The 19,806-nt window shown below is 42.7% G+C and overlaps 1 protein-coding gene across 9 annotated transcripts in view; it reads left to right on the top strand.

Moving 5' to 3' along the window:
- LOC308134834 (uncharacterized protein) overlaps positions 1 to 19,806 on the top strand; it is a 116,129-nt gene that overhangs the window by 92,821 nt on the left and 3,502 nt on the right. For 2 of the 9 annotated variants that reach the window (XM_080502655.1, XM_080502662.1), the window contains 26 exons: positions 1,891 to 1,917; positions 2,017 to 2,043; positions 4,000 to 4,026; positions 4,696 to 4,722; positions 8,900 to 8,974; positions 10,477 to 10,593; positions 13,653 to 13,679; positions 13,821 to 13,847; positions 13,945 to 13,998; positions 14,106 to 14,165; positions 14,285 to 14,320; positions 14,423 to 14,500; positions 14,673 to 14,696; positions 16,290 to 16,334; positions 16,494 to 16,538; positions 16,628 to 16,708; positions 16,799 to 16,852; positions 17,390 to 17,464; positions 17,557 to 17,583; positions 17,667 to 17,726; positions 18,159 to 18,230; positions 18,323 to 18,349; positions 18,448 to 18,501; positions 18,656 to 18,742; positions 19,028 to 19,123; positions 19,638 to 19,676. In XM_080502655.1, the coding sequence (XP_080358781.1) occupies positions 1,891 to 1,917; positions 2,017 to 2,043; positions 4,000 to 4,026; positions 4,696 to 4,722; positions 8,900 to 8,974; positions 10,477 to 10,593; positions 13,653 to 13,679; positions 13,821 to 13,847; positions 13,945 to 13,998; positions 14,106 to 14,165; positions 14,285 to 14,320; positions 14,423 to 14,500; positions 14,673 to 14,696; positions 16,290 to 16,334; positions 16,494 to 16,538; positions 16,628 to 16,708; positions 16,799 to 16,852; positions 17,390 to 17,464; positions 17,557 to 17,583; positions 17,667 to 17,726; positions 18,159 to 18,230; positions 18,323 to 18,349; positions 18,448 to 18,501; positions 18,656 to 18,742; positions 19,028 to 19,123; positions 19,638 to 19,676 (1,368 nt within the window). Of the gene's footprint in view, positions 1 to 1,890; positions 1,918 to 2,016; positions 2,044 to 3,999; positions 4,027 to 4,695; positions 4,723 to 8,574; positions 8,635 to 8,899; positions 8,975 to 10,476; positions 10,594 to 13,652; positions 13,680 to 13,820; positions 13,848 to 13,944; positions 13,999 to 14,105; positions 14,166 to 14,284; positions 14,321 to 14,422; positions 14,501 to 14,672; positions 14,697 to 16,289; positions 16,335 to 16,493; positions 16,539 to 16,627; positions 16,709 to 16,798; positions 16,853 to 17,389; positions 17,465 to 17,556; positions 17,584 to 17,666; positions 17,727 to 18,158; positions 18,231 to 18,322; positions 18,350 to 18,447; positions 18,502 to 18,655; positions 18,743 to 19,027; positions 19,124 to 19,637; positions 19,677 to 19,806 lie in introns of those variants that run through there. The other 7 variants (XM_080502659.1, XM_080502660.1, XM_080502661.1 and 4 more) reach the window with 6 other exon arrangements.

Raw genomic sequence — 19,806 nt, 5'->3', positions numbered from 1 at the left:
TTCAGACTCTGCAGCAGCCGATGACCTCACATTGTGCAACTCGTCTACTCATCCTGACAAATCTTGAAAGAGCCGAGCTCTGATAAACGCTCCCAGATGCAGAGATATCCTCACATGCACAACGCGCTCAGACACAGTGTATACACCCGTGCATTGATCCAGAGATATGGCCGACAGGAAAAACTCTGCGAGGCGTTTGCCCGGCTCATTGAAATTGTCGCACGTGTCTGTACGACATGATAAACACAGCATGCTACATTTAAAAGAGAAACTACAACCTTGTGCTCCGCTGTGTGTTGATTCCATTGAAGGAAATAAAGAGTAATATGTAGATCTTGACACTCCTCAACTTCAAACGGTGAAGAGGAAATGATTGCCGGACAATTTGTCCCAGCTATCAGTCTCAGACGCCCACTGCTTACTTCACAAGGGTCCCTTAATAAAAAGAGGAAAGATGGCCTCAGAGTTCTCACTGTACTTTTAATAAATCTCCCACACAGACGGACCGTTTATATACTTGACGAGTTTATAGCCACATTGGCCTATTGTCGGACTAAAGCAGGGACAAAATGCAATCCTATGAAAGGATGTTGGGCCGCGGCTCCACTCATCACTCGGGATTTTTCTTTTCTTAGCACCCCTTTGTCTTTACGCAGCCACGGTCCATCCGTCAGAGCGCCCTGTGATGACACTGCAGTTGTTTTGGGGTGGGTTTTCACAAGAATTAAGGCCAGAGAGTGCCCACGTGGGGCTATTAAAGCCAGAAATGAAAAACAAAATTGCGGAGGGGATGAAGACTCTTAATGACAGCTTTCAGGCTGCAGCGGCACCGAGACAGTGAAGAGTTGAGCAACCCGCAGCTCTGGGGATCCTGTAAAAACTGTTAGCTTAACACTGAGTATAGTCGTTAAGGAGGAAGTCAACATGAGCTTTGACCACATACATCACATTAAAGTGTTTTCTGGAAAGCTTGAGCCGAGAGCCAACAGTTTCTTTACGCCTGAGTAGGGACTCAGAGGTTTGTGTCTTTGAACCGCTGTTGCTTTGGAGGGAAGTTTGACGACTGCTCGCGTGTTTTTGTACTTGAGGTAAACAAAGTGGACAACTCCAAAGCTGCTTCACTTCCAGCAAGGTTAAATAAGGTATTCCCTCAGTGGCTTGTGCAATTATCTCATTACCACACGCACACAGAATCTCTTGTTACATAATAGGCCTTCTGGATCGAATCCACCCGCATCTCATCATGTAGAATTTTGGAATCCTGAGTAAATTTAATCTACAATGACCAGGAAAGGTTTTCATATACGAGTCCTACCTCTGCTCACCAAAGGAAAACGGGGCAGGATATACATGTTTCTTTAATCTTTTGTCCTTTTCCTACTTTGAACTATGAACTTTGTTCGTTTCTTTGTTGTTCTATAAGTTGCTTATGGCTTCTTTGCTTTAATAGCTTGACTGTCTGAATCCACCTAATTGTTTTCTTCCCAAGCTAAGATATGGAGACAAGATTAAACCTTATGAAATACTAATTAGCAACAGCCGGTTTATGAATTTTTGGAAGGGGATGATTGTCTCGGCAGTGGATTTAAAACAAATCGCGTCTTAATGTGTCTTAATGAGATTCTTTGTCCACAGCAGATGCGATTATTAAAACCAGCCGTTAATGTTTTGTTTGTACTTTTGTTAAAAAGGCCTCATTTTTGTCCCTGAGCTAAAGATGGACGGCACCTTAATTTCTGCAAACTGAACATGGAATGCATATTGTGTAGAACTCTCAAAAAGCAAGTGGATGCAAATATTTTTAAATGTTTTCAACATTTTCCTGGGGTGGTTTTATGTCCCAAAATGTTTCAGATTCTAACAATATCTCTTTCTTTTGCTTTATTATAGGGTCCACTTGGCTTGGATGGCAAACCAGTGAGTACCCAACCCTTCTGAAAAAAACAAAGGCAAATTAGTGAAGTAGTGATTGTGGTTTAACCCTTCTTTTTTTTTTTTTTTTTTTATTCTTTCCAGGGTTTACCGGGCCTCAAAGGAAGCCAGGTACATCATCACACACCAGCAATCTTGCTTAGGTTTTCTAAAAGCATTTGGCAATTGTCCCCAAGAAAACCTCTTTTTTAAAGATTCGTCTAACAATGAATCCAGGTGGGCGTTTGGCCTGTGAGACAGGTGACGGTTTGCTATACCTCATCAATCATTTTTACTGTTCCTAAGGGATCTTAACAAGTGAGTAAAAATTCTGCGGTAGCTATCGAAGTTCATGTTCCACTTCTTAAGTTATCCCAGGGCTCACAGCCACGAGGGAGTCATGGCTCAACTGAACTGTGCGCTGAAATCCCCTTTGTAGTCTCATCCATCAAAACTCCACTGAAACCCCCGGTGCCCTCCCAGGCCCGCCCAGGTGTGCCGTGGAAACAGGCAAACCAGAGCCAATGGGTTACGCACCATTGGGAAATGAGAGCGAATAAAGTATATACCCCTCAGCAGAGGCTCTTTAAAATATCATTCGAGTCCCTTTCCACCTCTGCCCATCTCCACCAACGCTTTTGCCCACAAGAGAGTCGAGTGAAACGGAAACTCATCACGTAATAATGAGGCCTGTTTGGATTGTTTCTCTCCAAACACCATTAAACTGTTGGTTCCTGCTGAAGCAGATCTCAAGCTGGGTCTTTCCTTTAACAGGAGCCCCCCTCCATCACTGGGGGTCGACTGTAAAGTTAGCACAGGTGTGACACAGACCTTTTGACCACAGTTGAAGTCAGTTTCCAAAAGTTGGAATGTTGAAAATGAACAATCTGCAGTCGTTAATGGAAAAAAAAAATTTCAGCATCAAAACTGTTTTCAGCCTAAACAAAGTAATGAATTAAAGCAGGGATTTGGGGTTTTCTATATCCTTTTCTGTGTTTTGATGAAGTGTGAGCCAGGGAAACTGCTCGCGAAAGTATCCTTCAAACGCTTCTGTTTAAGTAGAAAATCTCCTGCAAGTTTCTGAAAAAGTGAAGAAATGTGAGAATACGGCGCTGAAAGGAACCTTCCAGCTCCTTCACGTCTCTTCTTTATGAGCTAAAGCAGTGAGCAGCACAGGAGATTATCTGCTCTCTGTCATCACGTGGCCCGTCGCATGAACAAAAAGCTGATCCTCTCCACCAAACCTTGTCATCGGTGTTGTCGTCCTGAGCACAATTAGAGCTCCAGTCTAGACAAGCCGGCTGCCAGACAAAGACAGGCAGGGGTTAAAGACCGCGGCAGATCGAGAGACAGGGGACTGAAATGTTGCAGACGCAGAGGAAATGAGTGCATCAAATACAATGCTTGACGAGTGGAAGTATAGACGTCGAACAGAAAATTAACATGAGGGGTAAGAGTCAGCCTGCTTTTAAAAAGACAGTGATTTAGATCAAAGATTCTTGATGGCAGGTTTAACCCTCCTTTTCTTATTATCCCAGCCTGAGAGGGCCTGCGGTCTTCCGCCAGCTTGTGGTACGGCCACATTTGGCATCTTGCTGCCGCTTGTCAGCTGTTAATAGACACAGAGATGAACGAGGCTGAAGCAGCCCTGGTGTTCATGAGACAATGTCAAGCTGTCTGACACAGTGGGAGTAAGTGTCCACGGAAATGTTTAGAATCTCGTTTTTACATCAGAAGCACCCAAAGAGGTTCCTTCTTCAAGTCACACTGAGAGTTTTTTGACTTCAGTTGTATCTCTCAGCAGAAAGGTTTTTATCTCCCAAAGAGGGAAAAATCTAAAAAGGAATTCTTGCGGCACGTGCCATATGGCACTGTTGTTGAGAAATACGCTCAGCCGAGAATGAATTAGGATTGAGCGGTCTCAACGGCCTGACAGCATCAAGGGTCACCACGGCCTCGCCTTGTAGTTTGATTGAAAGCTCCCTGCTCAAACACAATTCAAGATCAATGAGGCAATGATGTATGTTTGTCACACGATAGCAGATTTATCTGCACTGACCGTCTCTGATTATCTCCTCGCTCCTACAGGGACCGGCCGGACCCAAGGGAGAAAAGGTATGCAACAACAGACAAGTCAATACTCTGTGTAGACGTAGTCACATTTATTCTTGAAGTGTGAACATTTTGGCACACTTCCCTTCATCATCACGCTGACACTTTTATGTTCTCGCTGCTCATCCATCCAGCAACGGCTATAGATTACATGTTGTCCTGCAGGAGCTCGTATGTTTCTTCACATTTATCCGAGCACTTAGCACATTTACACGCCATGCTTTCCTGCTCTGTGAACCTCGGTTTAGACATTAGAGCTGCTGCTGGTGGCAGGAGAGGATTGCCATGGCGTGTGTGTTTTTGCGCACACAGCATAAATGGTCTAGATAAGCATGACCACGGGAACGACATTGACTGCAGTAAACGGCATCTGCCAGAGCAGGAATCGGGCCGATTTGTAAGATTGCTCTGAAGGAACAATGCTGAGGTTTGGAAAATTGGCTCGTTTTCATTTCCAGCCTGTATGCTCCCAGTTTTATTGAACCGATCTTGTCCCGTTAAATGATTTTTCCAGTAAATGTCAACATCCTGAGCTGGTTTGGGGATAAATGACCTTTGAGTCAGTTCCTTTTCCATAGAGAAGAGTTCATTTTCAGGCCTGTCTGGAACTGCTGCTGTACATTAGCTGCTGACTGACTGATACTGTGTACTTATACTCTGTGTTTTTCACAGGGTGACCAAGGAGACATTGGGCCAAGAGTAAGTAGTGTTTTCTGTTTACATTTTAAAAAAAGATCCTCTGTTATTTGCTTTTTCCCTTATTTCCATTACAGCTACAGGAAACAACAAATGTTTCAAACACTTTCTGTTTTACACTTCATGAAAATCAAATATACTTTATCCCTGAATATTAAAGATATCATTAAAGAGCATAATCGGTTTTCACTCTGAGTTTTATGAATATGCTCAAAAAATGATAAATGCTTAAATCTCTTCAGTTTATATGTTTGATGATTATAGAAATAATTTACAAGGCCATGTATCTATGTGTATTAATCTAATAGATGCACCTGTATTTGCACCACTTCAGTATTTCTAGTTGATATCAAATGCTCACACAAGGCACACACAACGTAGGAACAGACCATCACAAATTGGAAATTAATGTTCAAGAAGACAGACATTTTAGACAAATGTGAGAAAACAAAATATTTGATCAGTTCTGAAAACTCTCATCACAGAAAGATGGCCTTTAAATAACCCAACTAAATTCTGTTTATGTTGAATATATGTTTGCTCTGTGCGGAATTCCCAGGAGCTACAGTGACAACATGCTCTCACTCCCCTGATGGGGTTCAAGTTGGCCACATCTCCAAAGCCTATGCTGAGAAATTATATTATTAAAGAACGATGGAAATACTTCAACCTCACCATCAAAAGGGCCATCGAGTCTCACCCAAACTGTGCTTTCTTAACATTTACAGGGAAACCTCACTCTGCATCTGGTCTATGTTGTCTGTGCTGTCTTTTCATGTGATATCATTCCTCCCTACATAAGATCTGCGTAATTATATCTTGCTTCATACAGCATGGTTTGAAAATAAGCCCCCTGCGCTTTACATGCTCGATGGTTTTGATTCTCTGTACAGTCGCGTACTCCGTGAATCTCATGTTTTTTATGATGTTGGAGTATAAAGTATCAGGTCAGATCACTGCTTTACATGCAAGACAAATGTAGATGAGAGCCAAAACCCCTGTTATTTGTCTTTTTCTGTCTGTAAGTTTGACATGAATGCTTGGTTGATTTAATATGTACGCTGGCTGGAACTGCTGGAGGACACTATACAAAATTATGATATATTTTGTCGAGCATTTCCTTATGTTTGTTTCTGGTTCCACTTATTTAAAATAAGAATGCACACAGACACACAAGTTAAATGCATTAAATGCCCTTTATCAACAAAGTATAATGCATCATTATAATTTACAATGTTTACTATATTACATGCTGCATATAATCGCCTCCATTTTTTATTATTATGAACCAAATGTAGTTTTGTACATAATAGCGAAGTATGTAAATGTTCAGACCTCAAAGAAAATCACCCAGCCTCCATTCAAAACCTGTAAAAAACAAAAGTTGTATGATTTTCTGTTACTTTATAGTGTCATGGAGATACACTTGTGTCATATATCTCTGTCAGCACAGCCCACCATCCGGCCTGTGTGCGGCAGGCTGGAAGTCAGCTAAACGAGAAAAGGCCCGTTAATATCCGCGCACCTAAAAGAAAGAAAACAGCCTTGACTGGCAGGACAGGAGTGGCTTTTTGAACTTGAAGCCACAGAACTAAATTCATGGGGCTGTCGAGGCAAATGAAACACTGGAAAATGTAAAATATGAGCACATATACCCTTTTAAATATCCACAGAATGGTGACATGAATACATATACCAGACATAAACTGTTAGCAATCAATTTCTCTTTTGGCAACTGCTAAGTTGTATGAGGTCCAAAGCTGTGAATGTGAAACACTTTGGCTTTCAAAATATCCAAACAGGCTTCAAATCTTTTTGTAACCACTTGCTGCTTGTCTTCATTATTCTCAACATTTTCGAGCAACTTTTCCACAAATGACATGGAATAGTATTCACAAACTGGATGTGTACTCATATGGCTCCTCAGACTTGTGCCGTGACATTATTGGCATAACAGAGTGTGTGAGAGTATCGGAATGAAACCACGAGGGGCTATTGTTTTATATCAGAGCATAAATGGGGTGTAAATCTGACAGCGTTACCCCATGGAACAGAAATCGCGATGTGGTTTCAAAACATAACAGATTCCTGATTCCTATCAAGGCGTGAACTATTTGATTTCCCTGCCTCTGCTTTCAGTTTTCGAGGTAATCGTTTGTGCTGGAATTAAATCTTTTTGGCATTCTGTGTTGCGTAGTTCCAACCGGTAAATATTGCACTTGGCCGAGTCTTCTGCTGCTCTGATGTCCTTGGATGAGTCGGCAGCCTCCAAAACCTCAGAGTATCACTTAGAGATGTAAGCTTAGTTCAAAACAAACCCGGCTTCTAAAGCTACTGTACTTGTGAATGAGGTTTGACCCCGTTTGGATACATTTAATACAGAAATGGTCAGACATGTGAAAATTTTCACTTTTTTGGGATCAGTTTTCCAAATGCTAATTAACTTTCGCGTTTACTCGGCTTTGTAAAGGTTTGTGCAACAAGAGGCTCAGGATCCTGTTATCGCTCTGTGATTGTACTGTAGTTCACCTTTAAACTCCATGAGAAGACGGGAGAACATGTGAAACCGGAACACAGCCATGAATCTCTGTCAATCTGCGACTTCCGATCAATCCTTCTTTGCTGGGTTTAATATGGTCCCACGATCCATCAGAAACACGGGAAAACGGGGGGATTAAAACAAAATCAGATGTGGTAGAACCACCAAACTGGTGTGACTAAAGGTCATCCACAGTGAGGCATCTTACGCCAAAGTAAATTCCATCAAATGGGATAAAGCTGGTAGCCATTTCTCCGAGCCGCCACACTGTTGAATCCATATAGATGCCACTGACGCTGCATGTTTAGGTTTGTCTGGCGGCGGGAGTGAAAGACAAGACATGATGGGGGTTTCATCCCCAGCCAAGTCCTTCTTTTGCCTCCCTGGGGCAGCAACAAAAAACACATTATGCTCTGAGGTTGAATGGCTGTTTGTCTCTGTATCGGCCTCAGGTCTGATGAGAGCGAGGCAACAGGGAAGCCCCCCGTGAGACGCCCTGCTCTCTTACGAGATGTTAAAGGAGCATATGTGCATGTGGTCTTCATGGTGGGAGCGGTGTGAATGAGTGAATGGACAGAGGACAGAGAGGGATGCACAGGCGAAGAGGGGGGGGGGGGGGGGGGGGGGGCTCTGCGGTGTGGATGAAACCTCAGCCATCCATCGCTCGCCGCAGCCCGTTAACAGAAACCTCTGGAGTCAAGCAGCAGCTCTCCTCCTTTCTCTCCCCAGTGCCCCCCCCCCTGCTTTTACCCCCCACCCCCCACCCCACCACCCCCACTCCACTCTCAGATCTTCTCTCCACCTTCCATGTGTGTTTGAGGGAACTCGTCCAAAGATGCGGCACAGTGCTCCAAGCTCTGCGGCGGCAGACAAACTCAGCTCCTTTCAGCTTGACGGACAATCAACACATTTACTGTCTGTTGACTGGACGGAGCCAAGCCACCTCTGTTTATTTTGGTCGCTAGGGGAAGGATGGGAAGGCATTAAGTGAAACACACACATGATTAAATGTGTTTGAATGGGGAAACCAAAATATAGTTTCCTTGAAGGGCAAAGCTGTAAAGTCACTGGGTCTTCACTTGCGGGATTCATGAAATGGACATGACACGACGTGCAGATGTGGCATTTTTTTTAATCCATTAAATCGTTTGATTTGCCACCTCATACGGTAAATCTGTACAATCTGAGCCAATGCTTCAGCTCTGCTCACGTTAAACAATGATGTTCCACGGGGTTATAATCAGTATCTTGTTGAAGTGTTCATGTTTATCTGGTGCTGGATTACTCACCTTAACCTTTGTTACTCCTTCCTCCAGGGTCCTCCTAACTACAGCACATTTGCAGGTCTACACAGTAATCAGATTCTCGCTCTGAAGGTTTGTCCCTCCCGGAAAAAAATTGGTCGTCAGTGCTCCCAGCAGCCGCCCCCGTCTGTCCGGCTGCTCATCTGTCCCTGTCCTTGCAGAAACAAGCACCAAACCTCGATCTCTTTTCTTAAGCTTGCAGCTCATGAGGCACCTGAACCTCGATCTCTTTCTTCACCCTGCAGTTGTAGTAGACTCTCCGCTGACTTATTTTTCTCTTATTTCATTTTCTCTTCTTCCTTCCAATTTCTTCTTTTCGCCACTGCTGCACCGTTAGATGGTCTTCCCCCGATATGACCATGGTTTTCTCTCTGGAGAGCAGTCCAGCAGCTTTCAGAGACGTTTTCTGAAGGTAGACCGCAGCTAAAAGGCATGTCGGCTCTTTTAACACTTTAACCAGCCTTTTTTTATTTACACGCATGCATGCATGACCACCTTCTCATGTCTAACTGACTTTTTTACCTTCGCCAGTCACGTTGCAATAAATTAATCTCAGCCTTATTTATCTCCACCTTCAGTGTATGTTGTTTTATTACCATGATTGATGGAGGGGGGAAATTGTGAAATAGTTTGTATCTAAAATCCCAAATCATCCAAAACTTTTTAGGAAAACATTTTGTAAGAACCAGCCATAGTTTGGACATGTGTGCTTGTATTTACAAAGAAAACAAACAAACTTAGTCTCTTGATGGCTGTTTTGTTGAGCTTAAGACAAATAGAGATTAAATATTAATAAATGCAAGGATGTCTGTTCTAACATTATGGCATTAGGAGTTTACATTTTAAAAATACACTATACAATATCACTTATCTCAAAAACAAACTGTAATTCACCAGATGTAGGAATGGCAGGATGCAGAGGAAGCGTGTGACGATAAGAACACAATTAGATTTCTTTGATAAGTGAGCCAGGTTTTGTGATAGCTGTGAAGAGAGATTTACTTTTCAGATAAATACAACCCCAGTACAAAAAAAAAACACCAATGCCTGAATGATATTTAATATAGAAAACAAAAATAAATGTTGTAGATGTAAATAGACAAGCTTTCTTTATGGTTTATTTGCATGAGCATAATCAACAGTTCTTAGATTGGTCCTCCTGACAGCAACATGAAAGATATTTGTCTGTAGCACTAAAGCCATAAAACGAACCTGTATCCAGAGAAGCTGCTGATCTCGGTTGTTTTGTTTGATGCTGACTTCTGCATGACAAAGAGTGCATCTCCCTCGACGGAGGGCACGCAGTTGGAAATACCCCCACTTTAATCATGACTGAATAACTCAAACCAAAATAATGTGTGCACGCCACTACTTGACTCCTAACTCATTCATGTAACTTGAGCTGAGCTGTTTGCTGAGGAGGATTATTCATCACGAAATCACACACAGTCTCCGCTCCAGTTATGAATCTGCCAGTTCCCAATCAGCAGAATCGGTCATTAGACTGATCCCCACAGTGCTACTCGTGTGTAAGGGCAACAACCATGAGAGACCATTAGGAGGGATGAACCAAGTTACATTTTATGATTTATTATTTGGCATTTGAAGAGCTGAATAAAATGGATATTTGTATTTACATCGTCACGATGGCAGAAACATCACCAGAAGTCCATCATATGAAAGGTCATGTTCACAAAATGTTTATCACAAAGTTCAAATTATTGGATTTTAGGTTTGATTATTATTTTTCCCACCAATTCAAATGAATTGTCACCAAATATGAGACTTTTTTTGACACTTACACATTGTCAGCCTCAACTAATGCCTGTTTTAAAAGCAGCTGTGCTTCTCCATATCTATGTATGTTAGCTGAGTGTGTCCTGATGTTTCTATCTCCTCTGTCTTTATCATCAGGGTGATCAGGGCCAGGCTGGGCCTGCTGGTCCCCCGGGTCCCCCAGGTCCCCCTGGACCACGGGGGCCCCCGGGGAACACCGGCAAGGATGGACCCCGAGGCCCCGCGGGAGAACCAGTAAGAGCAATCTGCAGCAATACCAAACAATGCGCAAAGCAAAGCTTTCACACGGGTCAACACAATGTTTTCACTGCTCCGACTCTCCTCCTCCTCCATCATCTTCCCCTTTTGCTCACCATCATAACAAGGTTGAGCCACAAAGAGCATGGCCACTGAAAACACCTCAGTCATCAAGGCCTTTTGTTACTCTAACTGTGAACTCAAACCACAACAGTGTGACAGATTGCAGCACATGTTTCTCTGTATGACTGCTATGTGTGAACGTGCATTTTTCTACATGTATCGCGGGGGTGAGGGTCTGCCCAGTAAATTGCAATAAACCCACATTCCCATTATTCCGGGTTTGCCAGTGAGCTGTGGCTTACCTTAAAAAAAACTCCCAGAATAGCAACTGTACCCCCTGGCCTCATCTGTTTTGTGTAAGTTAGCGGCCGCAAAGTTCCTCCAGTCGCACCATTCTCTCTCTCTCACACCCCCCCCACCCACCCCATCTCAACTGTATGGCTGTGCACTGCTGAAACAGATATGGCACTGCGGCAAGTTCACGGGCAGTTTGCCGGTCTCACCAAACAATAGGCTGCTCCTCAGCCTCAGGCTGTTTTCGTTTTTCAAAATTAGCTTTCTGGTTCCCAGAGTTTTTTTTTTTGTTTGTTTGTTTTTTCATATACAGTTGCAGGTTAAAAAAGCTGTGGTTATTCAACCGAAGAGAAAGAAAACTGCAATTTTTGTTATTCTCAGTGAGGGAATTTAAGTTCTCCGTCCCTCTAGTGGAACGGGACAACAAGGGAATCAATGCGAGTGACTTGGTAACTAGTGCTGAACAAGTGACTATGAATATTAACGCAGCTCAGAAAATGACGAAAAGCAGGGTGGGTGAAAAGGGCGCCCAGCCGATCGCACTCGTCAAGTTGATTGAAGCCGCAGAAAAACAGCAAAACAAAACAGCAGAGCACAGAGAGCTGCTCCATGTTGAGGACAGATGTCTGAGTGGGTTGAGCAGGAGAGCGTCTGGGTGTCCACAGACCCTCAGTGTTTATCTCTGTGATGTAGACACAAGTGGGGAGGGTGGGTGGGGGGGGGATGGAGATCTACCAAAGGCTCCTCTTCTGGGGGCGAGTGGATTTGAAATTTAAAAGTTGTCGTTTATAATTTGAACTGCATCTGACACTTGAACCGGACAATCATCCATCTCGCCCGGCACGCAGGGTAAAAAGGAGGACTAGAAATTATTTGCAACGCCAATTTGTTTCCTGCTGTTGGGAAGGAGAGATCAAAAGATGAGAGGGAGGTACATGAGGTGAGACGAGAGGTTAAAGGGCTGCTTCAGGTTTGAAATTTTTTTTTAAAAAGACCCACAGCGCAGCCGAGCAGATGAAGATGACAGTTTGTATGTGCAGAGAGAGAGAGAGAAACAGGAAGAACAGCAGCTGGGAAGCATCTAAGACGCCTCTGCACTTCACTGTGAAATATGATGACAGAGTGGAAGGCTAATAACCTCCTATTTATATCTTGACTTTATTACTTCGCTCTGACCGATCAAGTAAACACCACTACTTCTCCACAGTGTGCGTGCAGTCATGGTTATATTTTGAGGTTGATTAAGCGTAAGTTATGGCCCCGGGAAGAGTAATTCTGCAGCAGATGCATGTATAATAATGTAATGTATGTATATAATGTATGTTAATGCATTGTGGCTGTAATATTGAGAAAAATAACAAGCATTTTTTTTGTGGCCATTTTTCTTCCATTACTGGCTGACCTGGGACTTAAACCTGATTGAGCTCTAACCCAGGTTCCTGGAAGGAAAGCAATTAATCTTTAAATGTTTTTTTGGGTCAGGCTAGAGTTCTGGTTTGAGTAAGTCTGAGTAGAAGTGTGAATTTGCAGGAGATTAATGTAAGTCAATGTGTTATCCACATTAGGTAAGGAAACATGCGTGCATGCATGTGTCTGAGTGAGAGAGAGGCTTTAAACAGAGAAATGGGGACCAGAAGAACTGTCTGCCATGAATGACTTCATAGCAGATGTTCGGTGCAGATCTACGTCCACCTGGCCTTAGTAAACACCAACAATAGGTCTGTTTGCCTAAAGAAGTCAAATGACAAAGAGTGAATGTGAGACAAACCAGAGTTGTTTGTGTTTAATGAAGTTGAGGCTTATCGTTCTGTATACGCAGACCCCTGCTTCATATTCATCTTTTGCCAGGTCCTAAAGGAGAAAACGCTTCTTTTAAAACACATGCGTGGTTAAAAAAAAAAAAAAATGGGGGGAAAACAACACGAAGCATCCTGACAAATTATTCTAAGAACAGTCACCAGAGTCTGAAAGTCTCTGGAAGCCTCATCGGGGGTTTTTCTTCTGGTTGCTGGTGTTTTGATGATGTTGGTGAACTGTGCCATCCAACAAAATCACTCAGTCATTGCGCTGCGATGAGATCTGCTGATTAGAGTAACTGGAGCTTAAAATTCACATCATTTTAATGCTCATCAAACAGATTTTGAGACCAGTGTTGGCTTTACGGAGGCATATTTGTTTTCTACTTTTCCCCACTTATTTACTCATTTACTTCCCCCATCTGTAAGTACTTCATGCTCGAAGGATAAACAGCATTTTGAGAGGTTTTTAAGGTCCTTTTTTAACACAATTGTGACTATTGTAATTCAACCAGCAGGAAATGTCATATTGGAGGACGAAACTTAAAATACTGCTCCTTCTGCTGACCTCATTAGATTACTCTTGGTGTTATAGCTGCTGGAGGATTCAACCACTATGAGGTGACAAATTGGAGAAGACGATGGATAATATATGGATTCAAGTCTTGACTCACCTACAAGTCATATGTATATGCTTGTAGTTCATGTTGCCAGTTTCTGCATGATATTTGTGTGGCTCCCAGAGTCATCAGAGTTTCCTGTCATTGACTTACGAGACAGATACTTCAGTTCAGATGGACTTCCTTGTATATTTTATCCAACAATGACATCTAGTGGCCAAAGTCTGAAGTGATTGGACCTGAATTTGCGCGTCAATAATTATTTTATTTCTGCCCTCTTTAGGGTTTTCCAGGTCGTGATGGTATTGAGGTGAGTGCAGTTCCCAAGTACGTTTTTCTTTTCACTTTCCAAACAACATGGTGCCAATTTCTTTAGTTTTATCATATTCCTGTGATGGATATCTGTTTTGTTTTCCCCAACTAATTATTGCGAAACACATTTTTGCCACAGGGATTACAGGGATCACCAGGGAAGACGGTAAGACTTTTTCAAAAGATCATTAGTCTTCATCATAAACTGACTGAAGAACTTTTTTCCTTTATTTTCACACTGATCGATTTGATTATATGTACAGGGAGAAGATGGAGAGCCCGGCTATCCAGGACCTCAGGGTCCTCCAGGGGCAAAGGTACAACACAGCTTTAGATCTCAACAATCGAGTCTTTGACATTAATTATTGTTTTTCCTCTAAATGACATTGATTTTTTTAAATTTGTATTATTATTATTGTAACAGGGAGAGCCAGGTTTTGCAGAGAAAGGAGAGAGTGGCATGGATGGGCTGCCGGGACTGAAGGTAGAACATAAATGTGAAAAATCAGTTTACGTGATTCTGAGACAAGATATCATATATTGTTGCCATGAGGTCGTAAAAGTTTATTGCCGGTCATAATCTGGGCTTTGTGCTTCACGCAGGGCGACAAAGGAGAAGTCGGGGATCAAGGACCGATGGTGTGTTTGTTTCTCTTCGAGTCAATCAGATGTAATCTCTCTCAATGCATGGAATATTGGCATTTTACCATACATCTTATTATTCCATTATGTCTGCTTCAGGGTTATCCTGGCGAGAAAGGCAGCGCAGGCTCGTCGGACATCGCCGACTTCAATAGAAAACTGCTAGATGCTTTCCAGGTGAGCAGTATGAAAGTGTCCATGAGAGCAGATTTACGGTCGAGTCGCATCTTCCACGAAGTATTCATTGCCGGGTTTCACCGTTCATATCAAGGTCAGCTTCAAGCAAGCTGGGAAATAGCAGGTTTGGATTATTTCAAAACTCAAAATGTCAACGTTTCTTTTCTGACAGGCCATCAACACCATCAGCGTCTCGGTAACCTGCCGCTGTCGCTGCATGGTTTTAGCCGCTTGATCAGTGACTAACACCAATACGCAGACTTGCGTGAGCACAGACTTCGTGTGTTTGCACTGCACATCTCACCTGACTCACAACATCAGACCTGCGTGGTTTGCGTAGATGTCCCTCTGCCCAGAGCCTGAGACTTCAGATGTATTGGATGTCACTGTCTGGGCCACATCTGAAGAAGCTTTCCCCCACTTTAGCATTCCATCAGGCTCTCCCGTGTGTTCATTTGAGACACAAAGCACAGCGAATGTACTACATCTGTGCGATTCTATCAGATAATCTATAGCCTTAAGACACACACTTGATCATGCAGAAAAAAGAAAAAAAAAAATCAACAGCCATTGTTACTTTCTTTCAAGTGTGTTTTCATGCTCCGTATCCATACGTCTGGAGAAATGCAGATACTAAAACCTGCTGGAGGGCAGCATGGTGTGTTGTATATCTGCACATAAGTCACTAGATGCACAATGGGAATGCATTAGACAGGATGAGGAGGCTGCTCCTCGTCGTCAGCACAGTCTCTTCAGACACTAGACACTTGCATGTATTGTGGTGCCGACTACTGACAGATGGATATCACTGTGGTGGAGTGTGCATTTGATTAAAAACGCACTATGAGTCAGGTTCTTTGGACCTGATCTGAAGTGGACTACTGCATGCAACCCTGTTGACAACGTAGTTCCAGAGGAAAGAGTGAAAACACGAACCTGACATCACTTGGCACGAAATACTGCGCAGAGTCTCCACTTCCATCCAGGAGTTTGTTTGTTTATTGATCTTTTTGCTTTGTCTGTGTGAAGAGTTGAGTTTTATCTGTAGTTGAATATTGATGAATTTTGTTTTAAACCACGTTTCACTGTCATTCATTTTACAGCTTTTTTCATAACAAATCCATCTCCTTTTTCCAGTGGTTGAATGTCAAATAGCTGTAGTAAACATCTGTTTGTCGCCATGGCTTTAATAGAGAACAAACAAAAAAGTTAGAAATTGGAAAAAGGATTTGTTCACCTCTGGGAGGGAACATGGTTTCCTTTTTTTTTATTATTACTTCAAGATGGTCGAGACCTTCAAAAAGAGACGTAACAAGTGTAACATTGTGATTGCAGAGATGAAGGAAGATTTAAGAGAACTCCATATCATAGCAAACAGCACACATCTGTGTGCGCTGATCTTCATCCAGTGTTGCATAAAGTCACGCGGATGTTTTTGTTTCTTCTCCTTTTGAAGAAGCCTCAACTTGTATCAAACCAGTCACCCCAGAGGAAAATGATGCCGGGCTATTGTGTAGCGCAGACACCATTCAACACTGTTCTATAATTTCTGTAAAATGAAATTGCTTCAAATACGTCGCGATGAGCAAACTGAATAATGTTTAAAAAAAAAAAAAAAGCTGGATGGAAGGAGGGGTAATTCCTAGTTGTCTATGTTAATGGGTTTCCATGTGTTTGGCTCACACAAGTGGCCTAAAACAGTGGTTGCGAAAAGCGTGGTAGATTAGTAAGACATCTGATTGCTTTTCTTTATATATTTACATACTGATATAAGTTTGTTTATCTTCAGGGCCCACCTGGACCACCAGGACCCCCAGGCTATACAGGAGAGAAGGTGAAACTTTAAAAAAAACCTCCCTTATTTCTGTCGTTTGATGAAAATCAGAGAAACGCTTGACTTTATTCTTTGTTTATTTCTTCTTCTTTTTTTCCTCTTTTTTTAAAATGACCGAATCTTTTTCCTGTTTGTTTGTTGTTGTTTTTTTCGGATTAGGGTGAGCTTGGTTTACCCGGGCCAGCAGGAATTGACGGGGACAAGGTACAGCAACACCGGGAACTCTTTTAAGGGCCGGCAAGTTGCTTTCACTGCTCATACTTCATCTTTTACTCTTGCCTGGTCCCCTCCAGGGACCCAAGGGGGACGTAGGCGAGATGGGACGTCCTGGTGAGAGAGGAGAGAAGGGAGAGATGGGACTCTCTGGACCTGCTGTGAGTGATGACAGGAAACATGATGCTTGGATGCTTCACACAGTGCCAGTTGAACAAAAAAGGAAATCTGTGTTTCTTTTTGTGGGTCAGGGTCTGGACGGACATAAAGGGGAGAAAGGCGACTGCAGACTGGAGGACAACCTGGTCAGTGGAAAACACACACACACACACACACACACACACACACACACACAGTATAGAGGAGAGCCAGGCAAAGAGAGAAAGAGGAGAAATTAATATTTTACCTGCCAGTATTTCATCCGGTTTTAGCGGTTTGGTCAGCCAACATGGCAACCTGCTGTTTTGCTGCAGAATTACTTCTCTGTTCATTATATTCGGCTTTACAAAATAAAGCTAATTTGACTAATTTTGCTGACTTTTACTTTCTCAATCAGCCCTCAGGAAACTTTTAAAGGGAAACTTTCTTCCTTAATATTATTCCACTTGGTATTGAGCTGATCTGTCGTCACGGTGCCGCAAACAAAAAAAAAAAACAGAATTTAAAAAAACTTTTTTTTAATGAATTTTAAATGTTTCAAATCAATTAATAAAATTAACGTGTTATTTTTGCCAGTACTAGGTTAATGCATCCTCATGCAGGCAGGTCTATCGATATCAGTCAAATCATGTAAATGATGCTCTTCCTTTCCTCATTCGACTCCCGTCATCCATGGTGCTCAGGTTCAGATGATTTCACAGCCTGGCCCACCTGGTCCGCCTGGCCAACCAGGGGTTCCTGGGTCCCCTGGGTCCATGGTGAGTACTTGCCCCGATCCCGATCGAAACCGGTCAGATTTGTGGTTTGGATTTGAAGCTGTGACGTACTCACAGAACGCGATGTCTTTCAGGGGCTGCACGGGATGCCCGGTCCTAAGGTAAGCGTTTCACTGTTTGTGTGGTGCATCAAACGCTGTGTGTCCCGTCATTTGGTGCTCAGTGTCCCTGTTGTGTAACGCAGGGGGAGCCAGGAATGTGGATCAGGGGGGAGAAGGGTGAGGCTGGCACTCCTGGACATAATGTGAGTAATACCTGTTATATTGTCATCTAAATGCAGTGGTTTTAAATGTCCTTCCTCAGGGGATGCGTAAGAGCTTCATGGGCGGCGCTGCAGAAGGAGAAACGTGTTTTTTATGCCTGAATAGTGGACATGGGTAACAACAATAATAGAATATACAAAGACATTTCAGGTCTCAAACTAAAATTCTTTAACGAGCACAAGAACATTTGTGTTTTTTATTACCTATTCAAACAGTTATTAATAACTAAAGCATACATTACAATATAATGTAAAATGATTATGACGTCTGACATTCAATCTTCAATCATTTCTCGGCATGAGACATATTGCACAGTTTGACAGTCAGGGGAGAGCTCTGCGATCGACCCACACTTTGAAAACCCCTCTCTTAATGTGTCAGTGTTTGAAACCACTTGTAACCTTTACCTGCAGGGACTCGATGGCCTCCCGGGTCCGAGTGGGCCTGCAGGGTTGGTGGGTCTTCCAGGTGCCAAGGGAGAAAAAGTAAGAAAGAAATTACCTTTATCACTCACCAAGTGTTATTGTTTGTCAGTGGATGATCATTTTGTAATTTTAATGAGTGACTGTGTCTCTAGGGAAGACCAGGGGAGCCGGGACTGGATGTAAGTTATCGACTAACATTTTAAATAAACTGTATTTGTATTGTAGTGCAACATGCATCCAGTCATAACGTGATGTGTGTGTGCACCTTTCCTTGCAGGGTTTCCCAGGCCTGATGGGAGAAAGAGGTGACCACGGGGAAAGAGGAGAGAAGGTTAGTTCAAAACGTTCAAATTTCAGGAAGGAAATAAGAATTGACTATATTTATTACTGATTTCGGTTAAAGTAGCCGGGCAGGCTTGTTTGTGAAATGATGCTTACTTTTCGATAAGATTCTAAATGTATGTATGGCGCATTTCCTTGTGCAGGGTGACCGGGGCACCGTGGGGAAGAGAGGTCTGAAGGGCCAGAAGGGAGAACAAGGCCCACCAGGCCTAGACCAGCCTTGTCCTGTGGTATGTCACCGACACACATTTACACTTTTCTTTCATTTACTGAGCTCAATGAGCAGGTCTATTTTAAGCTTTTGTAAAGATGGTTAATTAAAAGTTATGTTAAACCTGAGACTAGACAGGTGTGGTATCAGGGCACAACCCTGATACAGACAATCCTCGGGAGAAGAGTTGATATAAATCCACTTAGTGTTCTGTTTCGCTCTTCGCATTATCTCTGTCATTTCCTCTTCTTTTCCCCAAATCTTTCCTTAATGCTGTCCTCCCATAACCGGCCGTCGCCGGCAGGGTTGCGATGAGACAAAAGGTCCGACTATAAAGGAAGGACTGTCTCCTCCTCAAACTCCTCTTCCTCCCTCGGGCCCTGAGGCCCCCTGTCCTGTGGTATAGTAGCTCTCCTTTCTTCTTCCACTTCTCTCTTCAACACGCCTGTTATTGTCTCCAACACTTTGTCTCCTTTCAATTCTGCATGTCTGTTCTGTCTTTCATCAACCTGTTCGTCTTCTTTATTAGTCACTTTAATAACAGGCATTTACTCAGAATAAATCACATCTGCCGCAGATATTGCTGCATTACATTGCTGCCACTACAATATATTCAGATATATTGCTTTTAACTACGGAAGATGCTTTTTTGTCTTTTTTTTTTTTTTTTTTAATGCAGGTGTACAGAAATGCTAACCCACGACCGTCCATTTGATAAAACTGAAAAATAGAAAATGGATATTAAATGTAACTGAGAGTTAATATAAATGAAAACATTTGTGATGATTTTTTTATTTTAATCATTTAAATCTGAATTCTCTACTGTTGAACATGCATAAATGTAATGCACAGCTAAACTTAAGGGACTCGAATAATTCAGGCTGTTTAAATTCCTCTTTGTGCTCGTCCTGTAGGGACATGATGGACTACCCATACCAGGCTGCTGGCACAAGGTGAGCAGATACCGACTCCCACATACTGATGAGATTATAGCCCAGCAGTGATGAAACAAACAGGGAATAGCTAACACTGTCGAGACGCCGAGATAAATACCCGACTTACAATTGTTAACTCTGATTTGAT

Source organism: Blennius ocellaris (assembly GCF_963422515.1).
Source record: "Blennius ocellaris genome assembly, chromosome: 9".
In the NCBI taxonomy this organism is placed as follows: domain Eukaryota; kingdom Metazoa; phylum Chordata; class Actinopteri; order Blenniiformes; family Blenniidae; genus Blennius; species Blennius ocellaris.
Note: the sequence above shows the minus strand (reverse complement) of the source record. Positions and strands in the feature narration are given on the sequence as shown.